At 43.9% G+C, this 25,659-nt stretch overlaps 1 protein-coding gene across 1 annotated transcript in view; it reads left to right on the top strand.

The window, feature by feature from the left end:
• LOC136610415 (olfactory receptor 6N1-like) overlaps positions 1-21,832 on the top strand; it is a 43,608-nt gene extending 21,776 nt beyond the window's left edge. The window contains exons 2-3 of the mRNA XM_066589646.1: positions 15,005-15,912; positions 21,799-21,832. Of these exons, the coding sequence (XP_066445743.1) occupies positions 15,005-15,912; positions 21,799-21,832 (942 nt within the window). The remainder of the gene's footprint in view (positions 1-15,004; positions 15,913-21,798) is intronic.
• Positions 21,833-25,659: the final 3,827 nt, after the last annotated feature.

Raw genomic sequence — 25,659 nt, 5'->3', positions numbered from 1 at the left:
TAATTCACTGCAGACAGAAAATAGTATAAATAAGTATGGAATTATTTGTGTATGTTTTCACACTGAGAGCGGTATTGTAACGCAAACTCTGGCCAGAAAAAAAAATATGGAAGGCTGCAAACAGGCCTAGCTGCGTAATACTGAAGCACTACAACTCCCAGCAGCCACTCAGTAAAATGCACACGGTCAGAGGTAGCCCAACGAATTAGCTTTTGTTTTTTTTTGGACAGAGAATACAGGCTGTATAGTGCATATCACTTTCCCTCTAAAAGTGGCTGTGGCGGCACTACGCTCTGCGTATAATTCACTGCAGACACAGAACGGTATAAATAAGTATGGAATTATTTGCATACTGTTTCAGGCTGACAGCGGTATTGTAACGCAAACTCCAGCCAGAAAAAAATAATACGAAAGGCTGCAAACAGGCCTAGCTGTGTAATACTGAAGCACTACAACTCCCAGCAGACACCCAGTAAAATGCACACGGTCAGATGTAGCCCTAAGAAGGACCGTTGGGGTTCTTGATGACAGGATCCTACTCTAACACTTTCCCTTTCTCTGCAGCAGTTTCCCTATACTCTGTATAATACACTGCAGACTGGGAACGCTATAGCTGAAATGGCCTGCACAGCCCGAGATGAAAAAAAAATAAAAATTGTGCAAAAATGCTCCCAGCCAGCCACAACAGTAATGCACATGGTCAGATGTGGCCCTAAAAAGGATTGCTGGGGTTCTCGATGACAGGATCCTACACTACCACTTTCCCTATCTCGTCAGCAGCACTTTCCCTATACTCTCCCAGTGTGTGTCTGAGGCGAGCCCCGGGCGGGACCGCTTTAAATTTAAGTACTTGGCGGTCACTTGATCTCGCCAGCCACTCACTGCAGGGGGGTAGGATAGGGCTGGCACGTCAAAGGAGGAAGTGGTAATGCCTTCCCTGCATGTCTATTGGCTAGAAAATGGCGCTAAACAGGCAGGGAAGGAAATGGAATTCACTCGAGTACCGCGTGGTGCTCGTCTCGAGTACCCTAATGCTCGAACGAGCATCAAGCTCAGACGAGTGTGCTCGCTCATCTCTAGTATTCAGCACAGCTGGGAGTGTGAGAACTGACAGATACATCCCCCGTTCACAGACAATATGGACTACCTGACATTTATAAAAAGGAACCCGGCATGCATTTCACCTGACTTCTGCACCCCCATAGCTGATTCCACTGACTAGTTAGCATACTGGCAATTTTTATTCACATATGACTAAGCATGGATTTATATGAAAGACCACACTGTGCCCTCAAGGTGCTGTTTCTGGTCTTGGTGGTGATGCTCCACTTCTTCTGCTTCCATCATGTTCCCTTCTTCTTCTTCTTCCAAAACAAAAATCTCTTAAAGCACAAGAAGCAGCTGCAGCTCTACAGCTCTTCTTGGAGCAGGCCCGTGCTGGGCTGTTCTGTTTGCCTGGCAGAATTTCTCCTTTGCAAACTTTAAAAGCATTTAGATACATAGTTGGGAGGGATGACCATAACAGTGAACAATCAGTCCAGTGACCAGGAATGTAAAAGGAATGTGAAATTTTTCCTTCAGACCATCAATCAAGGACAATGGAACAATGCCTCTGCAGTGCCACATATCGTATGGCAGCATTCCTTTAAATCAATGTATGAGTTTTTGCCAAGTTTGTAAAACATAATTGGGAATAGCACCCCTTCTGGGTGCTCTCCTTGGGGAGAGATTATGCCATCCCCTGACCAACTCACCCCCCAGGTGTCTTCACACACTCCCATGCTGGTGGGCTCTCCTTAGGGCCACCCCTCGACCTCCCTCAGAACTTTCATATTCTCCACTGATGCAAGAACCCCACTCTATGCCTGGAGTAGTCACTTTCCATTGATAAAACACGAAAACTACTGTACAGTGTGAGCAAGATAAAGTCCCTTTAGCCTTGTAGACCACACTAGTCCTGTTATAGTGAATCATGGGCTAATTGATCAAGTCTACAGCCCTTCAAACAGTTCAGCTAAACAGTATGTATATACAGACTAAACGAGCAAACTGATATCTTTCATCCGTCCAAGTGAGAAATTGGCTCATCTAATCACAACCCTTAGCCACAGGAAAGCAAATTTTTATTCCCAAGTATGATATGGACTCTTCTTCCCAATTATATAAAAATGTCATGGCCTAATATTGTGTTCGGCCTTCTGAAACTAGCCTAAGAAGCTAAAACAAGTTTATTAAGTTTTCCTTTAACTTAGGTCATATATTCTATGCTTTATGTAAAACGATTTGTATTGAAACTTCCTGGGTAAAACAAGAAACATGAATTTATTACATCATCAAAGATATAACAAATAAGTTGTAATTAAATAAATTGTGCATCTTGTCATATTGTCTTTTGCTTTATAAGAATGTAATCACATTTTCACATAGACTTAGAGGGAGTAATTTTGTTGGTGACATATGCCACCTCTCCGTGTATCCCCTTCAAGTATGAATCTACCTGAGGGTATTCTACACTTTGTTTTCTTTCTTTACTCAAAATAGAAGTTTTAAACACAGTCACTGACTCAGATAGTTTTGAAAATCAAGTTACTAAGGCTTCTTTCCCACAAGCGTATATCGGCCGGCGTTTTCGCGGCTGGCTGATATACGCTACCATGTGGGGCATAGAAGCTCATGAACGAGTACACAAATCTACCGTTTGTTCGCCTGTTCACATGGCATGGCCCCCCGACACATATATGCACCAAGGTCACCATCCCCTCCCCCTGCAGGCTCAACTCTGCTCTCCTCCCCGCTCATTCTTTGCAATGGGAGGGGGCGGTACGGGGAGGGAGCACTGCCCCGTTCACACCTTCTCCCATTGCTGGCTGCGGACAAAGGGTGGGGAGAGCCACACCTTGTCCACATCCAGCAATGGGAGGAGGCAGAGGAGGTAGCTTAGCTCCACCCCTGCCCTGCCCTCTCCCATTGCAAAGAGCGAGTGGGGAGGAGAGCAGAGGGAGGGAGTTTAGCAGCCATGCTGCTAAACTCCCTTCCACTACTGGCTGCTGTCATGGGCTCCCATAGGAGCCCATGCAGCGGCCAACGTATTCTGGCTCAAAAGATAGTTCCAGGATTATCTTTTCGGCCCAAAATAAAAACGCCTGGTGCTATATTGGCCCGACCGGATGCTTTTACATCTCAGGAATATAGCAAGGTAATCTAATGCATTGGAATCCAATGCATCAGATCACAGCGTATATCAGCCGGCTGTGAAAACAGACGCTTGTGGGAATAAAGCCTAATTGTCATTTATTTTTATACATTTCATTTTGCAGAAGTAAAAGCGTCTCTAGAGACAAAAGTAAAAACTCCCCAAAGCCTTATGGTCCCTGGCACCTCACCTTCCTTCTTGTATATAAATATCTGCTGTAGTTCATGTTCTTGTGCCTGACGGCCGGACTGCATGACTGTAACGCTGGGTGAAATTTCACTAATTTCCTCCTGGGAGATTTCATTAGAGCAGAACTGAGATTCATGCAAGAAACTTTGGGAAAAGGATTTGAGAAATGGATTTTAAGTACAAATGGATATCTGATGTAAGTATTATATGGGAAGGTTTGTGACTCTGTGGATGATAAAGTGTCTATAAACATTTTCTCACCATTCATGTCTGGAATATATGAATAGAAAATATATTTGGAAACTGTTTGTTTTGCTGTTAAGATTTTGGCCTTCCAGAGGAAACACAAGATCCCTGATATTTATGTAATCTGATTCTGTAGCCAAGATTATATAAAAATGCATTTCATTGCAAAAAAAAATTATTTATATTTATTATCAGCTATTAAATTTCATTGCACCGAGTTTTTGTCTTTCCTTTTTATTTCTATTCAATCTTGGGAAAAAAATGGCCATATTTTAAATTTAAATATATAAAGAGTTGTTTATGCCACTAATGTGTTCCTAATGTATATTATGTTCTACATGATATACGTGATAAAATCAGATTGCAGGTTTTTTGTTCCCATTCCTCTGTATATTATTTTATTTAGAATTATTAGTCTTCTAATTTGTAAAAATAATGAAAAAAACGCCGGCTCTTTATTACATTTTGATTAATTTCACTGGGAGTCATGCAGTATTACTCTTTGGCCTCATTCAGATGAATGTAGTTTTCGCGCTGCTAGCCGCACAGAACAAGCTACTACAAGGATCCAATAGGTTCTCATAGAAGCGTTCACATGGATGATTGTTAGACGCGCAAAATTGCGTGCACCTCACAAAGATAGGACTGCGAGTGCAAACTCCGTGGTGTCGGCAAATACAGGACATGTCCCATCTTTGCTGCGTGCTTTCCATAGTCTCCTATAGGAGCCTTGAAAGTATGCAGCACACACCTAGGATTGTGTGATCATGCTACTTCAAGTAGCAGTAAGCAGCCCGATCATGCGATCTTTACAGCTCTCTAACCACGATCTTTTTGCCCTGCGAGCAGTACGACAACTACATCAAGAGCCCTTGATAATTCCCTCAATATATTACATTGTGAGTAAAAGAAATGAAAAAGGAGGGTGGAGCAAGACCCAGTGAGGGTAGTGGAATATTTATGGAGTACAAAGAGTTTTCAATGATTGAGTATTTTGAATGGTGGAGGTGCTGCCAACCAGATGACGCTCCACCAGTGTGGGCGTAAGTGTAGCAAAAAGCATGTGAAAAGAACTGGTATGGAGGCGCAACACTCTAAGCTACTAGAAGATGTAGATCAAAGTCCAATGTGTGATGGTGAAAGCACTTCTTTTTTATTTATTATTTTTTCAGAAATTAAAAACCAGCAATGGAATACGCGTTTTGGGGAAGAACCCCTTCGTCAGTTCGGCTGGATAGGACAACAGGATGCCTAGGGGTGACACGATTCCAAAGATATATAGGATGTGTCGGAGGTCCTGTGTGCAGGAAGACAGGGGAGAAAAAAAAAAGGTTAAAGCACTATCCAGCCGAACTGACGAAGGGGTTCTTCCCTGAAACGCGTATTCCATTGCTGGTTTTTAATTTCTGAAAAAATAATAAATAAAAAAGAAGTGCTTTCACCATCACACATTGGACTTTGATCTACATCTTCTAGTAGCTTAGAGTGTTGCGCCTCCATACCAGTTCTTTTCACATCCTTTTCAATATATTACATGTCCAATTGAAGATAAATGGGGTTGTGTTATGACCGAAATTATGGGAGTTTGGGTATTTAGTTTTTTAGTTTGGTATTTTTAGAATTGGTTGCAAATAACTTAGGACCAGAATGAGCAGTCACAAATCGATATTATTATAGTTATTACGTAGAATAAAAGAAGCTCAGAAGGATCCAGAGACCAGAAAAACCTTCAAAGACACTCGAAAGATTTCTGCTTTCATATTCCAACCATTAGTCACAACATGCGATGGGGTAAAAACAGTTGATTTAGAGAAGCAAAATGTACCAATAAAATGCATAATATAAGTCATGTGATACAAACAACAATACATACCACCAATTTAGGGCAGACGCCCACTGGTGATATTTTCTTTCTTGCGCTGCGAGAGCATGGGAAAACACTCGCCTCACAGTGCAAGAAAGACGCCGGGATGAGACCGGGATATCGCCAGTCTTTTTATTGGGGCCAGCGGCAGCAGCACTAGCCTCGTTGAAAAGATATGGAGAATACCGCAGACTTCTGCCCCAGCTGTCACAGCTGTGACAGCTGTGGCAGAAGTGCAGCATGCTATCCCATTGCTTTCAATGGGATCTGAGCTGCTCCGGTCCCATTGGAAGCAGTGGTGTGTGACAAACCCTGCATTATGATTTTCGGTGAAGCGCTTGAAATATAAGCCCTTCCCAGAAAATCATCATGAAGTTGTTAAAAAAAGGGGGGGGGGAAAGTACTCACCTCTCCGCAGCTCACACATGTCCTCCGGCTGACTCCCCGACACTGCTATCCAGCACTTCCAGCAGGCGGGGATTTAAATGGGTTGTGCTGATTGGCTGAGCTCTCCAACAATTACAGCTAGTGCTTAGCTATTTATGAATGTGACAGCTGTGGCAGAAGTCCGCAGTATTATCCATATCTTTTCAATAGGGCTAGCGCTGCTGCCGCTGGCCCCATTGAAAAGACTGGCAATATCCCGGTCTCATCGCGGCATCTTTCTTGCGCAGTGAGGTGAGTGTTCATTCATGATTGTGCCTGCTCTGCACCTTTTCAGGTACTGCATTTTAGGCTTTTTTACAGGGAAATATGATTTTGTTTTCCCTCTCACCTCTGTGATTTACACTCTTTGCCTGTTAGGCTAATGTTTGGTTCCCTTTCCCAGGAGGCAATAAATGCTTGTCTGAGGTCAGACTGTTGAGAATGAATTGCCTTTTAAATATAGTTTTGAAGATAGTTTTCTACTGGAGCAACAGTGTGCAAGAATTATGCTCTCTAGGTCCGAAAATGGGCGGGAAGAAGGGTAGGCTTTATTAAATTGCTCAAGAGTCTTGGTCAAGTGAAACAATCCTAAGGTATTGAGAGAGGGGATTGTTGTCTTAGACAGCAGACCTTCCAGTAATTGCGTAGTCTTAGATGTGCGAAGAGACCAAAGGTCGGCAATTGATATCTCATCAAGATAAGACCAGATATGCTTTGTGTGAATTTTCAAATTTAGTCCTAAGAATTCTGGTATTAGCCTAAGGGGAGCAGCTGGAGATGGATGTAGGGCCAGCTAGCCTCTGAGAGCATCCCCGATCTCGCAAGCACCTCTCAGGAGGGTGTCAAATGAGGCTTTCTTATATAGCTTTTGTGAAGGAAGCCAGAGGTCTCCAAGGAAAGATGTTCCATAGGAAGTTTGGGCCAAGTGTCTCACTATTTGTTTTTTGGAGGGGTTAGACAATTCCATCCATCTAATTGACTGAATTGACTTATAATTTTGAGATATATCAGGGAGGTGTATTCCACCACTCTCCTTCTTCTAAATGAGGATGCTGTGAGCTAAATGAGGCCTTTTATGTTTCCAGATGAATCTTGAGAATTTTGACCTGCTTTGTTTAAAGAAAGAGTCTGGGAGGTAGATCAGGAACATTTGTAATTTGTATAAGATTTTAGAAGCTAGATATGTTTGTATGAGGTTTTTCCAGCCGAACCAAGAGAGTATTGGAAGGTCGTGTGTAAGTAAAAGCGAAAAAATGTCTTTAAGGGAGGTACTTTGGTGATTTTTAATTCTCAAATATTCAATGTAAGTTTCAGTCCAGGCGTACTTAGTAGATTTTTTGATTTTTTTAGCCATATCTGAGGGTAACGTTATATTTAGAAGACATGAGGTGGTCTCCTTTGTTGCCATTAACATAAAGTTGGTGTTTATAGTACAATAAAGATTTAGCAAATTTGTGGTTTAGGATGTCTTTAAGACTCTCTTAATTCATTCAGTTTAGATTGGACCTCTTTACTTACTAGAGCTTTGGGTCAGAATTTCATCCATTTCCCTGCATTGTTGCTTTTTCTGTGCAGAGCCTATTGCTATGAGGATGCCCCTAATATATGATTTGTGTGTTTCCCACACTAATGGGTTTTTGTCTGGAGATTGTACATTTTCCTTATTTTTTTTTTTTTTTTAATGGTTAGATATATTTTTAGTTGCTTCTTGGTTGTCTAAGATAGATTCATTTAATCTCCAGCTCCAGGTTTCATGGGAAGCAGTAGTCAGATTGAGTGTGATTGTATTCAGGGATGATCCAATACTGTTATATTTTCTATGTTAGCACTATTTATTTGTTGAATTAGGGAGGGGGAGTGAAGATATAATCTATTCTTTGATAGGTATTGTGCACAGGGGAATAGTCCTCCATGAATCAGTGATTTTTAAGTTCTGTAATATTTTGTGGAGGTTCTTGCATGCCTGTTGTGAGATCTGGGACTTCCCAAAGGAAGAGTCTAGTATGGGGTTTAAAGTGAGATTCAGATCAGATCCAACAATTATTTTGCCCTCCACGAAAAGTGAGAGTTTATTCAAAGCCTCTGTAAGCCAGGGCACCTGATTTTTATTTGCAGCGTATAAATTTACAAATGTAAAAGTTTCTGTTAAGATTTTGCCTTTTAGAAAAAGCATGCAGCCCTCCGAGTCAGAGAGGCTGTTTCCCAGAATGAATGGGACTGAGGAGTGCATTGCAATGGCTACCCCTTTGGCTGCGCTAGTCGGATGGGTATTAAATACCATTTATCAAAGGGCATTTTTGGAAGTCTTCTTTCCATGGTCCCCTTAAAATGAGTTTCCTGAAGAAACACAATAAACGTTTTTAACTTCTTCAAGAGCCACAGTACTCTACTTTTCTTCTGTAGGGGAATTTAGACCTTTCGTGTTCAGGAAAGTTAAGGTAAGTTTATTTGACGTTTTAGTTTCCGATTTAGTGGCCACTTGTAGGCAAGTTTGATCAAGATGGTATGTCAGATAGAATTCACCCAACAGAAACACTCTACCTTAGTGGAATTAGGGGTTAAAGGGGTTGTCCCGCGCCGAAAAGGGTTTTTTTTTTTTTCAATAGCCCCCTCGTTCGGCGTGAGACAAACCCGATGCAGGGGTTTAAAAAAAAAACGGATAGTACTTACCCGAATCCCCGCGCTCCGGTGACTTCTTACTTACCTTGCGAAGATGGCCGCCGGGATCTTCACCCACGGTGGACCGCAGGTCTTCTCCCATGGTGCACCGTGGGCTCTGTGCGTTCCATTGCCGATTCCAGACTCCTGATTGGCTGGAATCGGCACACGTGACGGGGCGGAGCTACGAGGAGCAGCTCTCTGGCACGAGCGGCCCCATTCAGAAGGGAGAAGACCGGACTGCGCAAGCGCGTCTAATCGGGAGATTAGACACTGAAAATAGACGGCACCATGGAAACGAGGACGCTAGCAACGGAGCAGGTAAGTGAATAACTTCTGTTTGGCTCATATTTAATGCACGATGTATATTACAAAGTGCATTAATATGGCCATACAGAAGTGTATACCCCCACTTGCTTTCGCGGGACAACCCCTTTAAGAAGGGAGTTTAACTCGGGTTCAGGGGTAAATGTGCTACATGTTCTAGTTGGGCCTTAAGGTGCCAGACCAATTACAAAGTTTTCAGCAATGGATTTAATAGGATGTTGGATCTAAATTTAATCCCACATTGTGTGCACCTACTTGATGCAGTGAACAACTTAAATTAACCAAGAAAAAGAAGGAAAACACAATCTGCGCTAACTTTTGTTGTTTCTAAATATGTGTTTTCCCTCCAACCTAATTGAGTTAGACAGGTCAAATGAGCCATAGCTTGATGAATGTCCAGAGTAACGGAGCCCAGCTGACTCCTGACCACTAGAAACAGAGACAAGAGGGAGGGCTAGGGAGAACCACAGGGGAAGGGGGGGGGCCTTATGCCCAGCTCCCCCTGTACCAAACCCTACATGCCCCAGGCCAAAAGACCCGACTCAAGTCTCCCCTGTCTGCAGGCCCCAAGGAAAGCCCCCAGAGAAGAGCCCCTGGATTGGCCAAACATTCTACACAACCTTATCCAGCATAACCAATATGTCCCACATTAAGGCCATTCCCTGTAGCCCCCCCCCCCCCCCCCAACACCCCACCCGCCCCACCTGCAGCACAGCAGATACAGTCAAGTTGGCCTAGGGGGCCAAAAAAGCCCTGTGAGTCGACCCAAGCCACCCCAAAACCGAAGGCAGGGAGGAGATGGGAAAGGCCAGCTCCAGACAAGTGGTCTCACAATTCACTTCTACATATTAAGTATATGTGTCATGTAGTCTGTTACAAAGTAGTTTACTTGTCGTGGGATTTAGCAACATATCCAATCCACCGTTGAAGGTGTGCGAGTCTCTGAACCAGTCACACAGGTGTTCGAGTTAGTTCCATACCAAGGGCCATCCTCTGCCAAGAGAGTGAGAAAGGAGGAAAGATACAATCAGCAACAGTCCCTCTTCCGCTTTGATTTTGGGTACTCAGACTTCTCAGCAAAGATTTATCAGGCAATATGCAAAGAAGGGGGCAGTTCCGGGTCTTGTTAAGGAAAGTCAAGCCTAGTTCGGGATCTTCTGTTTTTTTGAGACTTGGAGTGAGAGATCTCCTTCCAGGGCGTTTGCACTACTGCTTTTGGAAGGGTCTCCTTCTCTCCCAGAGGCATCCAGGATGGAATATAGATCGGCTGCAGGCCCAAGACAGGCCAGGCTCTTTCTAGGTCAGAAGGAGTGTGTATAGTGATACGTTTGCCATCTTTATGTAACATTAACCCAAAAGGGAACATCCAGGCATATGGCAGATTTTTGGTTCTGAGGGCTTCTAGTAGTAGTTTAATTTGTCTTCTTTTAGCCATGGTTGTTTATTTGACCTTTATCTCTTGAGGCATGTAGGATAGCTTGTGTGTCGTTATAGGAGAGAAAGCCACAAATTATGTCACGCGTTGGATCGCCCGTTTTTGGTTTAGGGTGCAAAACTCTATAATTTTTTTTGAAACAAAACAAGCTCTCTCCTCTCCCAAGAGGTTTTCAAAAACTGTTTCAGCCATGTCTCAGAGCCATCTGCTCTATGAGATTCAGAAAGTCCCTTGAACATAATGTTATGCCTCTGACTTCTGTTCTCTTGATCCTCTATCAATAGCAGCGCTTTACCAATTTGATGTCTTTGCATCGTTATGTGATCAGTGAGATCATTGGTTTGAAAGATGCTATTAGAACAAGTACCCTCCACCTCCTCCACTCTGTTGCCGATATGAAGTATTTCTGTTTTTATATCATTTAGTTCTGAAAAGACAGGTTGTATGGCTTGTGCCAGGGCTTTTTAAAGAAAATCTTTAGATATATTTGATCTTTGAGAGTTACTTTGCTCCATCTCATTTTCGCTAGCTATGTCTGAATCTGTGGGAATATCTCCCCCACTTTTTTCAAATAGCTTTATGAATCAGCTTGGTTTTTGGTAGCTGACATCTGACTCTTGGTCTGACTGACTCTCTCTCTTAATGTCTTGACTATTTTATTGCATGAGTTGTACAGTAATTGCTGTGTAGGGCATTCAGGTAGGACACAATTCAGAGCATAGTAGTTCTGCAGCCTAGGTTGCTTCTAGAGGTGAATTATTAGATTGGGTGAGGTGAATTAAGGTCTCCGTGTGGGTTAGATTTCTGCTGTCATATATGAGTGCAATCTGGTTGCAAGTTCTTGCATAGCTATGTAAATATACAGGTGAGGCAGGGAAGGTTTGTGGTCTGCCACCATCCAGGGAGATAATTTCTATTGAAATAGATGCATTTCTGTCTCAGTGAGGAGGTATTATGTGTAACTCTTGGCAAGATGTTTATAATTCAGCTGTGCATGGTTGTCTCCAAAGTGGTTAATGGAGAAGTTACTCACTGAGATAGATATTTCTGCTCCCTGGGTAAAGTCACCACCCCTCGGTTTATGTAGGTTTCCAGTCCCAGTATGTGCACAGGGTTCTTAGTTTTATCCTGAGACACTTCACAGCCCTGCTTCTTTAGTTCTCTCTGTCAGCAGAATAAAAGACTTCCCAGCTAGAGAATGCAATCATCTGAAATCATAATGATCTTTTACTTCAGAATTAACTTAAATCCTGTTTTATCCACAAATATTTTTTTTTATTGTACAATGTTATGAAAAAACTAAAACATCATAAATCCTCATAAAACTGATAATATCTTGATTATTTAACTTTAATTCTCTGTTATTCTTATTTTATTATTATTCCTGTAGCTATATTTTTTCTAGTTGTTCGTTAAGACCGTGTGAGACTAAAGTTTTAAAAGATCATCATGATTTGAGATGATTGTTTTATGCCAGTATTACTAGAAGGGACACTAAGTCACTATTCTATTCACCTACTTTGTATGAATGAATATTGGTTCCCATCGCTTTCAGTGAACAATAACAAATGATTGCGCAATAGCTTTCTCATTGATAGTAAATTTGGAACGCATCTTGCGCTTCAGTCCACGTCCAACTAAAGATGAACACGTTTTCCTTGACACATACCCCCAGAGGTTACGTCATCAAATGATTTACTAGCATCCATCGTGACTAGAATCATGCAAGTGTCCTTTCACTATAAATAAGACCAATAGATTTGATATGTAATGAGCTCGACAAAGGTGGTTGTTTTCATGCTGAAACGCATTGCGATTAATAAAGATGTATTGATTCTATAACTCTGGAATTATTCACTCGTACCCGACGAGCGTGGAGGAACTTTTTTCCTTTCCTAAGAATATTTTGGGCTTAAGGACGCAACGATTTTTGGGGGATTCTCATTTCCACTTTTGAGGAGCCATAACTTTTGTATTTTTTCGTCAACACGGCCATATAAGGGCTTGTATTTTGCATGGTGAACTATAGTTTTTATTGGTACCATTTATTTGGTGTATGCAGTGTATTGTAAACTTGTATTTTTTTTTAGAGCAGGGAGGGAAAATACATCAATTTTGCCATTGTTTTTTAATTTTTATTTTTTTTACAGCGTCAATCACACAGCATAAGGGCTTCTTCACACGGGCGCTGCCAAGGAGCTGGCCGAAAATCACGTGAACACGGGGCTTTTAACGCCCATTCAGATGGCCGGGCCTGCAGTGTATATATGCCATAGCCCGGGATACCATCAGGCCCCTTTCCTCCCCCTTTCCGCCCCTTGCCATCTGAAAGAAAAAGCAAATAGGAAAAAGCTCCGTGCTCCGGGGCAGAGGGTATTTTCAAGACTCAAATTGGTCTGATGGTTATAAAACCTTATTTTATTACATTTACAAATGCAACGCGTTTCGGCGCTACACAGCACCTTTTTCAAGCATAAATAAAATGTCAAACATGCACGTCAAAAGGGTAACTTACAGTCAAAGTTCCCACCTTGGATGCCCAGATGGTCAATCTGACGTCACTGCAATGGGCAGGTTTTCCGTCTAATATGTGACGTTGGTCACCTGATTAATTTACATGGAACGCTACGTGCGTTCTATTCACACTTCATTCATAAATCTCATTGTGTCCGTAGTTAGGGTCACATCGTTAACTCATGCAAAACACCATGTAGTCACCGTTTTCATTAAATTGGGATAGGGGAGAACATATATTCTACGAATACCTTATTCTCTATGACCATATGGGGTTCATGGGGAATTCTTTTTCCTATTTGCTTTTTCTATTGTTTGTCTGTAAGCTCTAGGATACCAGAGAGTTTTAACCTCCGAGACGTCTCTCCGAAACTGGATAGAGGACCGAGGGTGTGATTGATACGCAAACCAGGACACAAGGTACCGGTGGGATTCCTACACAGGAGCCTTACCGTATACAAGGTGAGTGACATTCATTATATCTATTTATACTACAGGGCACTAATATATGTCGACACACTATCATTGCCAACTGATGGCAAAGAGAGGGGTCGGGGCAGGGCAGAAGCTTGTGTGCTAAACTCCGTACCCTGGAAGCCAATGCATCAGATGGTCGTGATTCTCGGTCAATGTTTCATCGCAGCGAAATTGCCACGAAAAAACGCTGGTATGAATAAAGCCTAAATGACGCAATACATGTTTTCTGTGGATCTGTACAATTAGTACAAAACCAAAATCATAATTTTTTCAGGTTTTCCACTTTTGTGCAATAAACCCCATTTTTAAAAAAATTATAATTATTTGTGCATTGTTGCATTCAAGGTCGTATTACTTTTTCATTTTTCCATGGACAGAGCTCTGTGAGGGTTTGTTTTTTTCTGTCACAAGCGGTAGTTTTTAACCCTTTCCAATCCAATTTGTATCCTGGTTTTCCTAGGGGGCTTACTCTTTTTCTGCCATTGTACAACAGCGCTATCTGCTGGCTAAAGCCAGTACTGCATGAGGTGACACGTTGGATAGGCTCCGACAGCAGAGCGTCTGGCAATATACAGTAACAGAACCCTGACGGACGTCTTCCAACATCGGAGCTGTACAGCCTTAAATCATAATGTTTTCAGAGGTCAGACAGTGGATTGGAAAGGGTTAATGTTACAATGTTGGGTACATATGGCTTTTTTGATCGCTTTTATTGTTCTTTTTTGGAGATAAAGTGAATAAAATAAGCATTTTGCTTTTGTTTTTTTATGGTTTTTGCTGCACAGGATAATTAGTGTGCTCAAATTATAGTACACGTTATTACAGACACTATATATGTGAGGTTTTTTCTTAAATGTTTTTTCATACAAATAGCAGAAAATGAGCAAAAAAGTTTTTTTTTTTTGTATTTTTTGTACATTTTTTTTACACTTTTTATGTCCCTGAAGGGGACCTGATCCATAGCAGCTATGATTGCTATGGCAAGGCATTGCAGAACTTATATACTGTAATGCCTCATCACTTGTAATAGCAATCATAGGCAGAGGCAAGTCAAGATGCCTGTATCCGGTGTCCTACTGCCATGGCAACCAGTCGGACCTTCACAATTACATCGTAGGGGTCCGATGACTCGCTCCCTCTATGAACCCTTTACATGCAGGGGGTTATCAGCAGGGGTCGCTGTCCACATGCACCACCCACTGTTGCAGCAGGAAGCAGGCTATCAGTAACAGTTGGCTCCTGCTGCTGGATGGTGTGGGCTCACTTCTGATCCTGCGTCATCCCCATGACGTAAGGTTACATCCTTGTGCGTTAAGTACCACGCTGCCATGATGTAACCTTACTTCTTGTGGTGTTAAAGGGGTTAAAGTAATCTGTGTGGAATCTTCTACGTCTTCTTTAATTCCATGTGTTACCAGCACATTTGTGTATCCTGTTTATTGGTGGTGCTGACAGACAGCAGCCAATGAGCTGATCATCCCGAACATTGGACCCCAGTCAATGAACTATTAATGAGCTTTTTTTGTCTGGAAAAGCCCTTTAAAGTATATTATATAAATGTACTATAATAAGGAAGCCAAAAACATTTATTTAGACCTAACTCCTAATAATAAGGCAAAAAATAAATTTGGTGTTCTTTTTGCTTAGTGCCACAAAACTGTTGTTTCACACACAGGAGAACAATCTGACTGCGGTCACAGAATTTTTTCTCTTAGGATTTCAAGTCAGTCAAGGTTTGAGACATTTCTTATTCTGTGTTTTCCTGGTGGTTTACTGTGGGACAATATGTGGGAACCTTCTGATCATCACCCTGGTGTCCACCAGCAAGACCCTCCACACTCCAATGTACTACTTCATCTCACAACTGTCCATCAGTGACATCTTATTAACAACTAATATTGTCCCCAACTTGCTCCACATCCTACTGAATAATGGGGGAACCATCACTTTTATTGGTTGTTTTGCGCAGTTCTGTTTTTTCGGTGTTGCAGACACATCTGAATGTCTTCTTCTCTCTCTTATGTCTTATGACAGATATGTGGCCATCTGTAATCCCCTCCATTATGCTTCTATAATGACAATTTCCCGTTGTGTGATACTGGGCGCTATGTGTTGGTTGTTTGCATTTTCCATAGTTATCATTGAGATTATATCAACAGCAAAGCTAATTTTTTGTGGACCAAATACCATTGACCATTTATTCTGTGACATGGTTCCCTTACTAGAACTTGCCTGTTCCGACACCTCCATTGTTCATTTGGAAATTTATTTAATAGGCATTCCAATCATCCTCATTCCAACTGCAATCATTGTAATGTCTTATACATATATTGTTTTAGCAATCTTAAGGATCCCATCCATCTCCGGTAGACAGAAAGCCTTCTCCACCTGCAGCTCCCACCTCATTGTGGTCTCCATATTCTACTGGACGCTGTTCTGTGTTTATGTTGTACCAACAAAAGGCCAAACGGTCACCATGAGTAAAATCCTATCACTGCTATATACTGTGCTTACTCCTCTGGTCAACCCCATTATATACAGTCTGAGAAATAAGGACATTAAGAAAGCTGTACACAAAGTAGTGTATAAGCGTGCGATATAGTGTAGATAATATAATATCTCTGAACTTCTACATGAGAATACTGTAGACATACTGTACACATCGGATTAATTCCTGTTATCTGCTTTGTCTTGTTAGATTTATTTAGACATTGTGTATAGTAGGTAGAAGATGTGAGAGGGGCAGAGCTACTAATATCCTAATGAATAGTACAGAACATTAAAAGATATGTTTATATAAATTCAACATGTTCTATGCCTCCCCTGAAAAACCTTGCATGTGGTACTACAAAATCGCATGACTTTGTAGCACCACATGCAACTTTGTAGCGCTACAAGGTCGCGGTATAACCGCGATAATTCGCAGCAAAATTGCACGGACCAGCGATGTGATATCGCTGCGATTTTATCGCAGTGATGCCGTGGCGTCCGTGTGAATGAGGCCTAATAGGCATTAGTACCAAGTAGTAGTTTATGCAAAAATAATCGCTCAAAAGCTATTATCTTTGTGTCTAAATGCATCTCAAATTAGATGTGTGTGATTCCAGTCTGTGGCCAACCAAAGTAAACCACCTAGCAATGAAAATTGCTTTATAATATAGGAGCATGTTCGGAAGGCCGAAACCTGCCTGTGGCCTTTTTTGTGTTAAGTGGAAAAATGCTAGGTTTGTTTTTGTTTATCCAAGATGATCCTCCTAAATAACCCATGAAGGCTGCTGAAGAAGTGAGCAGGGATCTCTATTGGAACTGTGTGTAAAGTATATAAATTATAGGGTAGAAAATAGGTGGATATGAAGTTTTTTCTTCCAAACCAAGAAAAGAAGGTGATGTTTATGTGTTGTAGCTAGTGTTGTACCTTTTGCAGATGAGGGTAGTAGTTTGCTTTGAAGAGGAGCGAAGGAATAGATATTAGAATAACACCAAAGTACAGGATGCTTTCTTTGGGCCATTTAAAGGGGAATTTCTTATGTTGGGGTGTTGTCTTATTCATTGTAGCAGTGTCTCCAGACCAAACAATCTGGGTGAGTGGAGATGGTGTCTATATGAGTCTGTGTTGAGGGGGAAAGAGAGTCGGCTGGAAATAACAAGGGATTAATAAAATTCTTCTAAATTAATTCTGGAGATAACACAAATTCCCCCATCATATGGGAACCACACAAAGCATGTGTGAGAGGCCTCTTTATTTCAATAGGCTCAAAAATCAAAACCAAAAAGAAATTGATGATATAGTAGCACGGATAGCAGTATTGGAGCAGAAGAGAAAGCTCTCAGCACTAGAAAAAGTACAACTTGAGCTCAACTCCTTCAGAGACCAACTCAAATACATGTTGGATAAGAAGCATACTAGATCACACATTCTATACAAACATAGGATTTATGAGCACAGAGACAAGGATGGTAAACTAATGTCCTCGCTCCTAAAAAAGGTGAGAGAAAAAAATTCTATTAAGGAAATTAGGAAAGAAAGAGGGGAAAAATTACATCCACACAGGATATAGCTTCAGTCTTTAAAACCTATTATACTAAACTTTATAATCTATAAGAAGGAACAGCCCAACCAGCCTTAGACAATAAATATAGGAAAATAGATTTTTAAAAGAACTGAACATACCCTCACTAAGGATCGGGGAGGCAGCGAATCTGTTGGCACTAGAGATGAGCGAGCACCGAAATGCTTGGGTGCTCGTTGCTCAAGTCGAACTTTTCGTAATGTTAGAGAGCTCATTTTGAGTAACGAACCCCATTGAAGTCTATGGAGGACTCAAGCTTTTTTGTATGGGACCGATGCTCCGCATAGCTGATGACTTGTCAAACACCAGAAAACATCAGAAAGTCATGGAAACACCACAGAAACGGATCGGAAAGGGCAGGGACAGCATGCATGGCTGCATCTGAGGCTCCCAGGTCCCATTATTAAGCCAAAATGAGGGCAAGAGTCTGGCGTCAACTCTCCAACAATTTACTTGGGACAAACCCTCATTACCAAGGTACACGTGCTGGCACATCTTAGCTAAGCACCACACTACCTGCAACCAAGGACAATCACCGCCTGCGGGTGACACCGCTGCCTCTTCTCCTGGGTTACATGCTGGCATTGCTGTCCAACCCCCCTCCCCCCGCATGACCCTGCGCCCACAGCGCACCCAAAAGTTTCAGCTGCCCTCATGCCACATGCTCACTTCATAGCCACACCACCCTCATGTCTATTTATAAGTGCGTACTGGATAAGAAGGAACCAGAGGCACACACTGCAGAGGGTTGGCAGGGACAGGCAACGACCTTCATTGAAAGTTTGGGCGATAGCCCACAATGCTGTTGAGAAGTGATGTTAAATTGAGGTACAATCATCATTCCAATCCCGTGCCACCTCCGGCACAAAATTGTCAGAAGCCGTAAACGTGGACATAAAGGGGACTCAGGTGCCAGCACTTCTACACATCTCCAGAATGCAGCAATACTCTGTGTGGGAAGCACGTGAGCAGGCCCAGGGTCAGGCTCGGTCCCAGCCTCCACCTTGTGTGACCCAAGGTGCCCCGAGCTACATAGCAATGGGAAATCCATTTGTCCCCACACAATTCATTCTGTGTAGGTGTCAGATAGCTCAAAACCGCTATGGGAAGTCTTTGAGAGTTTTACCTCGTCAAAGACCTCAGCCCCGGCCCACATTTCTGCCCTAGTCAGTCAGTGTATTTGTGCCAGAATGGTAAAACACTGCGATGGGAAGTCTTTGTGCACCCACAGCATAGGCGAGCCCAAGGAATTCAAACATGGTATTACACATGAGGACATCAAAGTGCCCAAACATGGCAGAGTTTCATCCTGCCAAGGGCCTCGGCCCACATTTCTGCACTAGTCAGTCAGTTTGCTTGTGCTATACACATAAAACAAAGCAATGGGAAGTCTTTTTGCACCCACAGCAATCGTGAGCCCATGGGACCCAAGGAATGTATTACACATAAAGAAATCAGACCGCCCAAACAAAGCAGTTTCACCCCACCAAGGACATTTTCCTCGGCTCCCACACTCAGTAATTGTGGGCTTAAAGCGGACTCGGATCCTAGTGCAGCTGTTAACGTCTCATTAATGCAGTAACGCTTCTTTTGTTAGGCCCAAACCAGTGTCTCAGATAACTGTGGTAACATGAGAGAAAATACATGTTGCCCAGTGCTGATCCCCAGATCCCAAGCAGGAAGAGGTAGAATAATAAGGCAGAGAAACTATGACCGAGGTAGGACCCGCAATAGTCTGTGTGGAAAGTACATGAGCGGGCCCTGGGTCAGGTTTGGTCCCAGCCTTCACCTTGTGTGACCCAATGTGCGGTGAGTTACATAGCTATGGGAAATCCATGTGTCCCCACACACTTCATTCTGTGTAGGTGTCAGATAGCTCAACACCGCAATGGGAAGTCTTTGAGTTCCTTGGGCTCGCCAATGCTGTGGGTGCACAAAGATGGTATTACACAGGAAGAAATCAAAGTGCCCAAATATGGCAGAGTTTCATCCCACCAAGAACCTCGGCCTTGGCCCACATTTCTGCACAAGTCAGTGCATTTGAGATAGATAGGTAAAAAACAGCGATGGGAAGTCTTTGTGCACCCACAGCATAGGCAGACCTCTGTAACATTTCTGTAGCAAGAATATAGGCGAACCCCTCAAACCATTCAGAAGAAACTGTATAGGCGGACCCCTGTAACATTTCTGTAGCAATAGTATAGGCGGACCCCAGTAACATTACTGTAGCAAAAGTATACGCAAACCCCTGTAACATTTCTGTAGCAAGAGTATAGGCGAACCCCAGTAACATTGATGTACTAATAGAATAGGCGAACACCTGTAAAAATTTGCCTACCAAGAGTGTAGGCGAAGCCTGGAAAAATTAGTTTGCTAACAGTATTGGCAATGGCCTGAAAAATTGGTGTACCAAGAGTACAAGTGTACCCGTGAAAAATTGCTGAACGACGAGGGCAGGTGAAACCAACAAACATTTTTTTGAAGATATAGCTCGTTATTGGTTAATTTGTAACAGAGCCAGGAGGCAGCCCTCTGCAAAAATTGGTTTGCTTAACTTTAAAACTTTAAAAACTGATAAAACAGAGCATTTTTGGCCGCATAGAAATTGGCAGTTCAGCGTGATGACATGCTGTTTTAGGAGGAGGAGGACGACGAGGAGTAATAATTTCCAAAAGGCATACAAAAAGCTAATTCTCCCCTTTTTGGGGTGATAGAGGATGCATTTATTTCCTGTTGCAGCGAAAAGATTCTTTAGGATTCGCTGCTTTCCACTAGTGGAGAAGAGAAGACAGGGGAAATCCAGCCTTTGTTCATGTCGGCGTTGTCAGTTGACAGGCGGGTACGCTTATCCGTGATGATCCCCCCAGCAGCACTAAACACCCTCTCTGACAACACACTAGCGGCAGGGCAGGCCAGCACCTCCAGGGCATACAGTGAAAGTTCGTGCCACGTGTCAAGCTTTGACACCCTATAGTTGTATGGAGCAGAGGCATCACTGAGGACATTGGTACGGTCGGCTATGTACTCCCTCACCATCTTTTTACAGTGCTCCCTCTGACTTAGTCTTGACAGGAGAGTGGTGACACAGTCTTGATGGGGAGCCATAAAACTGGCAAAGGCCTTGGAGAGTGTACCGCTGCCTGCGCTGGACATGCTGCCTGATCCCCGCTGCTTGCCTGCTACTTGACCCTCTGAACTGTGTCTTCTGCCACTAGTGCTGTCAGATGGGAACTTTAGCATCACTTTTTCCACCAGGGCCCTGTGGTATTGCATCACTCTCGTACCCCTTTCCTCTTCGGGAATTAGAGTGGAAAGGCTCTCCTTATAAAGGTGTACACCCAGTAATCCATGTTGGCAGGAATGCGTCTAATGCATGGGTCACGGGAAAGGCAGCCTAATATAATGTCAGCCATGTGTGCCAGAGTCCCAGTATGCAACACATCACAAACCTCAATAGGAGGATGACTTTCATGATCCTCCTCTGCCCATACACGCTGAACAAATTTGAAGGGTGTAGCATGGGTACCCTCTGCAGTGTGGACAGCAGTCTCTCTCCCTCCTCCTCCTCCTCTTCCTCGCCCTCCCCGTCCTCCTCCTCGTCCTCCTCCAAAACCCGCTGAGATATAGACGTGAGGGTGGTCTGGCTATCAAGCGACATACTGTCATCCCCCATCTCCTCTTCTAACCGCAAAGCGTTGGCCTTTATGCTAAGCAGCGAACTTCTTAGCAGGCAAAGCAGCGGGATGGTAACACTAATGATGCCCGCATCGCCGCTCACCATTTGGGTAGACTCCTCAAAGTTTCCTAGGACCTGGCAGATGTCGGCCATAAATGCGCACTCCTCTGTAAAGAACTGCGGAGGCTGACTACCACTCCGCCGCCCATGTTGTTGCTGGTATTCCACAATTGTTCTATGCTGCTCATACAGCCTGGCCAACATGTGCAGCATAGAATTCCAGTGCGTGGGCACATTGCACAGCATTGCTCTGGCAGCTGAAAGCGACGTTGCAGTGTCCTGAGGGTGGCAGCATTCAGGGTGGACTTGTGGAAATGTGCACAGACGCGGCGCACCTTGCCAAGCAGGTCAGACAAGTGGGCATAGTTTTTCAGAAACCGCTGAACCACCAGAATGAAGACGTGTGCCAGGCATGGCATATGTGTGAGGCTGCCAGGCTGCAGAGCTGCCACCAGGTTACGGCCGTTGTCACACACAACCATGTTTGGTTGGGGGCTCAGTGGCAAAAGCCATGTGGCTCTTGTCACCTAAGCTGATTAGTTTCAGCACGGCTTGCTGACGCTTGCTCACTGCTGTGTTTTGGCACCCCCGCTTCATCACCAAGACTCCAGGAACTTTCCAAAGGTTGGGTATTGGTCACGACCAGCTTCTCAGGTGAGAGAGGAACCGTTTTTTCCCACTCTGGGCAGGGACCTGAAAACAGTTCCTGGGAGTTTGCCTGCTCAGAATCTGTCATTTTCCTGGAGTTATGAGGCTGCGAGGAAGGAGGAGCAGCCAGAGGATTCAGAGTTGCAGTCCCTAGGCCGGGAGTAGTAGACTGTGTAGGAGACTGGGGGTTTGATACATTGCTCGATGTAATATCCGCCATCCATAACAGGACCTGCTTGCACTGCTCTTTTTGTAATAAAGGTCTACCACGCGAGCCCGCAAATTGTGATAGGAAGCTGGGGAGCATAAGGACTTGGTGTTCTCCTAATCCCTTAGCAGCTGGCTGTGATGCACCCTGCCCAGGACCTCGGCCACCGCAGACACTCTTACTTGGACGTACGTGGCCGCGTCCACGTCCTCGACTCTTACCCCTATTCCTCATCATGTCGGATTAAGGATAGAGCAGGGACAAAATAAATTACCCCACCATATAGCACTGAGAACTGTGGCTAATTACCGCACACAGACACGTGTAGATACCGGATGCTCTATGCTGTGACAGGAAAAAATTAAACCGCTGTCTAGCGCTGATTCGGAGGGGTCATTTACCGCTCACAGAGACTTGTATATAATAGAGAGGCTGTATGCAGTTGGATAAAAATAAAAAGGCAGTGGATAGTGCTGGTAATGCGGCAACTTAACTGCACCCAAGGGAAGGGTATTGTGCGACGTTCTGCCCAGGGGCAGAAAGCTATACAGCCAGTGAACAGTGCGAATAACAGGGGGAACTTCACCACAACCAAGGAAAGGGTGTTGTCGATGCTCTGCCCAGGGGCAGTAAGCAATACAGGCAGTGAACATTGCTAATAACTGCAGCAACTACACCACACCCAAGGAAAGGGTATTGTGCGACGCTCTGCCCAGGGGCAGAAAGCTATACAGCCAGTGGATAGTGCTGATAACTGCAGATACTTCACCCAACACATAGAATGGCATTTGTGAAATGCTGTTCTGCAGTGGGCCAGGAAATATTTGCGTACTATTTAGCGATGAGAGTGAGCCGTCTGTCTAAGGCACTGCACACATATAATGGTAAAGCTGCAATGATCTGGAGTGGCCCAGGAAATATTTGCATACTACTTAGTGAAGAAAGAGAGCTGCTATAGCTCTAAAGCTCTGCAGAGGGATATATGTTTTAAAAAAAAACAAAATTGATGCACTACTGCTCCCAGCCAGCCACAACAGTAATGCACACTAGTAGAGAGCACTAAGAAGGACCACTGGGGTTCTTGAAGACTGGATCCTACTCTAACACTTTCCCTGTATAAGCCTCAGCACTTTCCCTAACCACTGCCAGCATGCGTCTGAGGCGAGCCGCGGGTGGGACCAGTTTTAGTACTTGGCGGTCACCTGATCTCGCCAGCCATTCACTACTGCAGGAAGTGGTAATGCCTTCCCCGCATGTTTTTTGGCTAGAAAATGGCACTAAACATACAGGGAAGGAAACGCAATTGACTCGAGTACCGCGTGGTGTTCGTCTCGAGTAACAAACATCTCTGTAGTCAGTCACTGTATTATTTGTGCCAGATAGGTAGAACACCGCGATGGGAAGACTTAGTGCACCTATAGTATAGACAGACCCCTGTAACATTCCTGTAGCAATGGTATAAACAGATCCCAGTAACATTTCTGTAGGACAAGTATAGGCAGACCCCTGTAACATTTCTGTAGTAAACGTATAGACAGACCCCAGTAACATTTCTGTAGTAAAAGTATAGGCTGACCCCAGGAGCATTTCTGTAGTAACAGTATAGACAGATCCCTGCAACATTTCTGTGGCAGAAGTATAGGCAGACCCCTGTAACATTTCTGTAGCAGCAGTATAGGCATACCCCTGTGACATTTCTGTAGCAGCAGTATAGGCAGACCCCAGTAACATTTCTGTAGCAGCAGTTTAGGCAGACCCAGTACCATTTCTGTAGCAGAAGTATAGGCAGACCCCAGTAACACTTCTGTAGCAGACGTATAGGCAGACCCCAGTAACATTTCTGTAGTAACAGTATGGGCAGACCCCAGTAACATTTCTGTAGCAGAAGTATAAGCAGACCCCTGTAACATTTATGTGGCAAAAGTATAGGCAGACCCCAGTAACACTTATGTAGCAGAAGTATTCGCAGACCCCTGAAACATTTCTGTAGCAGGAGTATAGGCAGACCCCTGTAACATTTATGTGGCAGAAGTATAGGCAGACCCCTGTAACATTTCTGTAGCAGCAGTATAGGCATACCCCTGTGACATTTCTGTAGCAGCAGTATAGGCAGACCCCAGTAACATTTCTGTAGCAGCAGTTTAGGCAGACCCAGTACCATTTCTGTAGCAGAAGTATAGGCAGACCCCAGTAACATTTCTGTAGCAGCAGTATGGGCAGACCCCTGTAACATTTATGTAGCAGACCACTGGAATATTTAAGATTATAGGCAGACCACTGGAATATTTCTGTAGCAGAAGTATAGGCAGACCCCTGTAACATTTCTGTAGCAGAAGTATAGGCAGACCCCTGTAACATTTATGTAGCAGCAGTATAAGCAGACCCCTGTAACATTTCTGTAGCAAAAGAATAGGCAGACCCCTGTAACATTTATATAGCAGCAGTATAGGCAGACCCCTGTAACATTTTTGTAGCAGCAGTATGGGCAGACCCTAGTACAATTTCTGTAGTAGAAGCATAGGCAGACCCCTGTAACATTTCTGTAGTAACAGTATAGGCAGACCTCAGTAACATTTCTGTAGAAACAGTATAGGCAGACTCCAGTAACATTTCTGTAGCAGAAGTATAGGCAGACCCCAGTAACATTTCTGTAGTAACAGTATGGGCAGACCCCAGTAACATTTCTGTAGCAGAAGTATAAGCAGACCCCTGTAACATTTATGTGGCAAAAGTATAGGCAGACCCCAGTAACACTTATGTAGCAGAAGTATTCGCAGACCCCTGAAACATTTCTGTAGCAGGAGTATAGGCAGACCCCTGTAACATTTATGTGGCAGAAGTATAGGCAGACCCCTGTAACATTTATGTAGCAGAAGTTTAGGCAGACCCCAGTACCATTTCTGTAGTAGAAGTATAGGCATACCCCAGTAACATTTCTGTAGTAGAAGTATACGCAGACCCCTATAACATTTATGTAGCAGACGTTTAGGCAGACGGTAGCAGATGTAGCAGACGGTTGGAGGCTCAGCGGCGAAAGTCAGAGGTTGGTCTGCTGTGTCAAACCCTGCAGCAGTTCGGGGGGCCGTGTGTCTCTTGTCACCTAAGCTGAGTAGTTTCAGCACGGCTTGCTGACGCTTGCCCACCGCTGTGCTGCCGCGCCGTGCCACACCGACTGCTGGTGACATGCTGCTCACACTTCTTAATTGAGAGGTAGAGGTTGCATAGGAGGAGGAGGAGGGGTAGGGATTAGAGGAGGTGGCATAGACCGCTGCAGATACCAGCACCAAGGTAGGACCCGCTATTCTGGGTGTGGGTAGGATGTGAGCGGTCTTAGGCTCTGACTCGGTCCCAGCCTCCACTAAATTCACCCAATGTGCCATCAGGGAGATATAGTGTCACTGCCCGCCAGTACTTGTCCCCGTGTCCGTGGTTAAGTGGGCCTTCGCAGTAACCGCGTTGATGAGGGCACGATTTATGTTGCGGGAGACGTGCTGGTGTGGGGCTGGGACGGCACACCGGGAAAAATAGTGGCGACTGGGGACTGAGTAGCGCCGGACCGCCGCTGCCATCATGTTTTCGAAAGCCTCCATTTCCACAAGCCTGTACGGCAGCATCTCCAGGCTGATTAATTTGGCAATGTGCACGTTTAAAGCTTGTGCATGCGGGTG

The sequence above is a fragment of the Eleutherodactylus coqui genome, chromosome 2 (genome assembly GCF_035609145.1).
Source record: "Eleutherodactylus coqui strain aEleCoq1 chromosome 2, aEleCoq1.hap1, whole genome shotgun sequence".
Taxonomy (NCBI): domain Eukaryota; kingdom Metazoa; phylum Chordata; class Amphibia; order Anura; family Eleutherodactylidae; genus Eleutherodactylus; species Eleutherodactylus coqui.
Note: the sequence above shows the minus strand (reverse complement) of the source record. Positions and strands in the feature narration are given on the sequence as shown.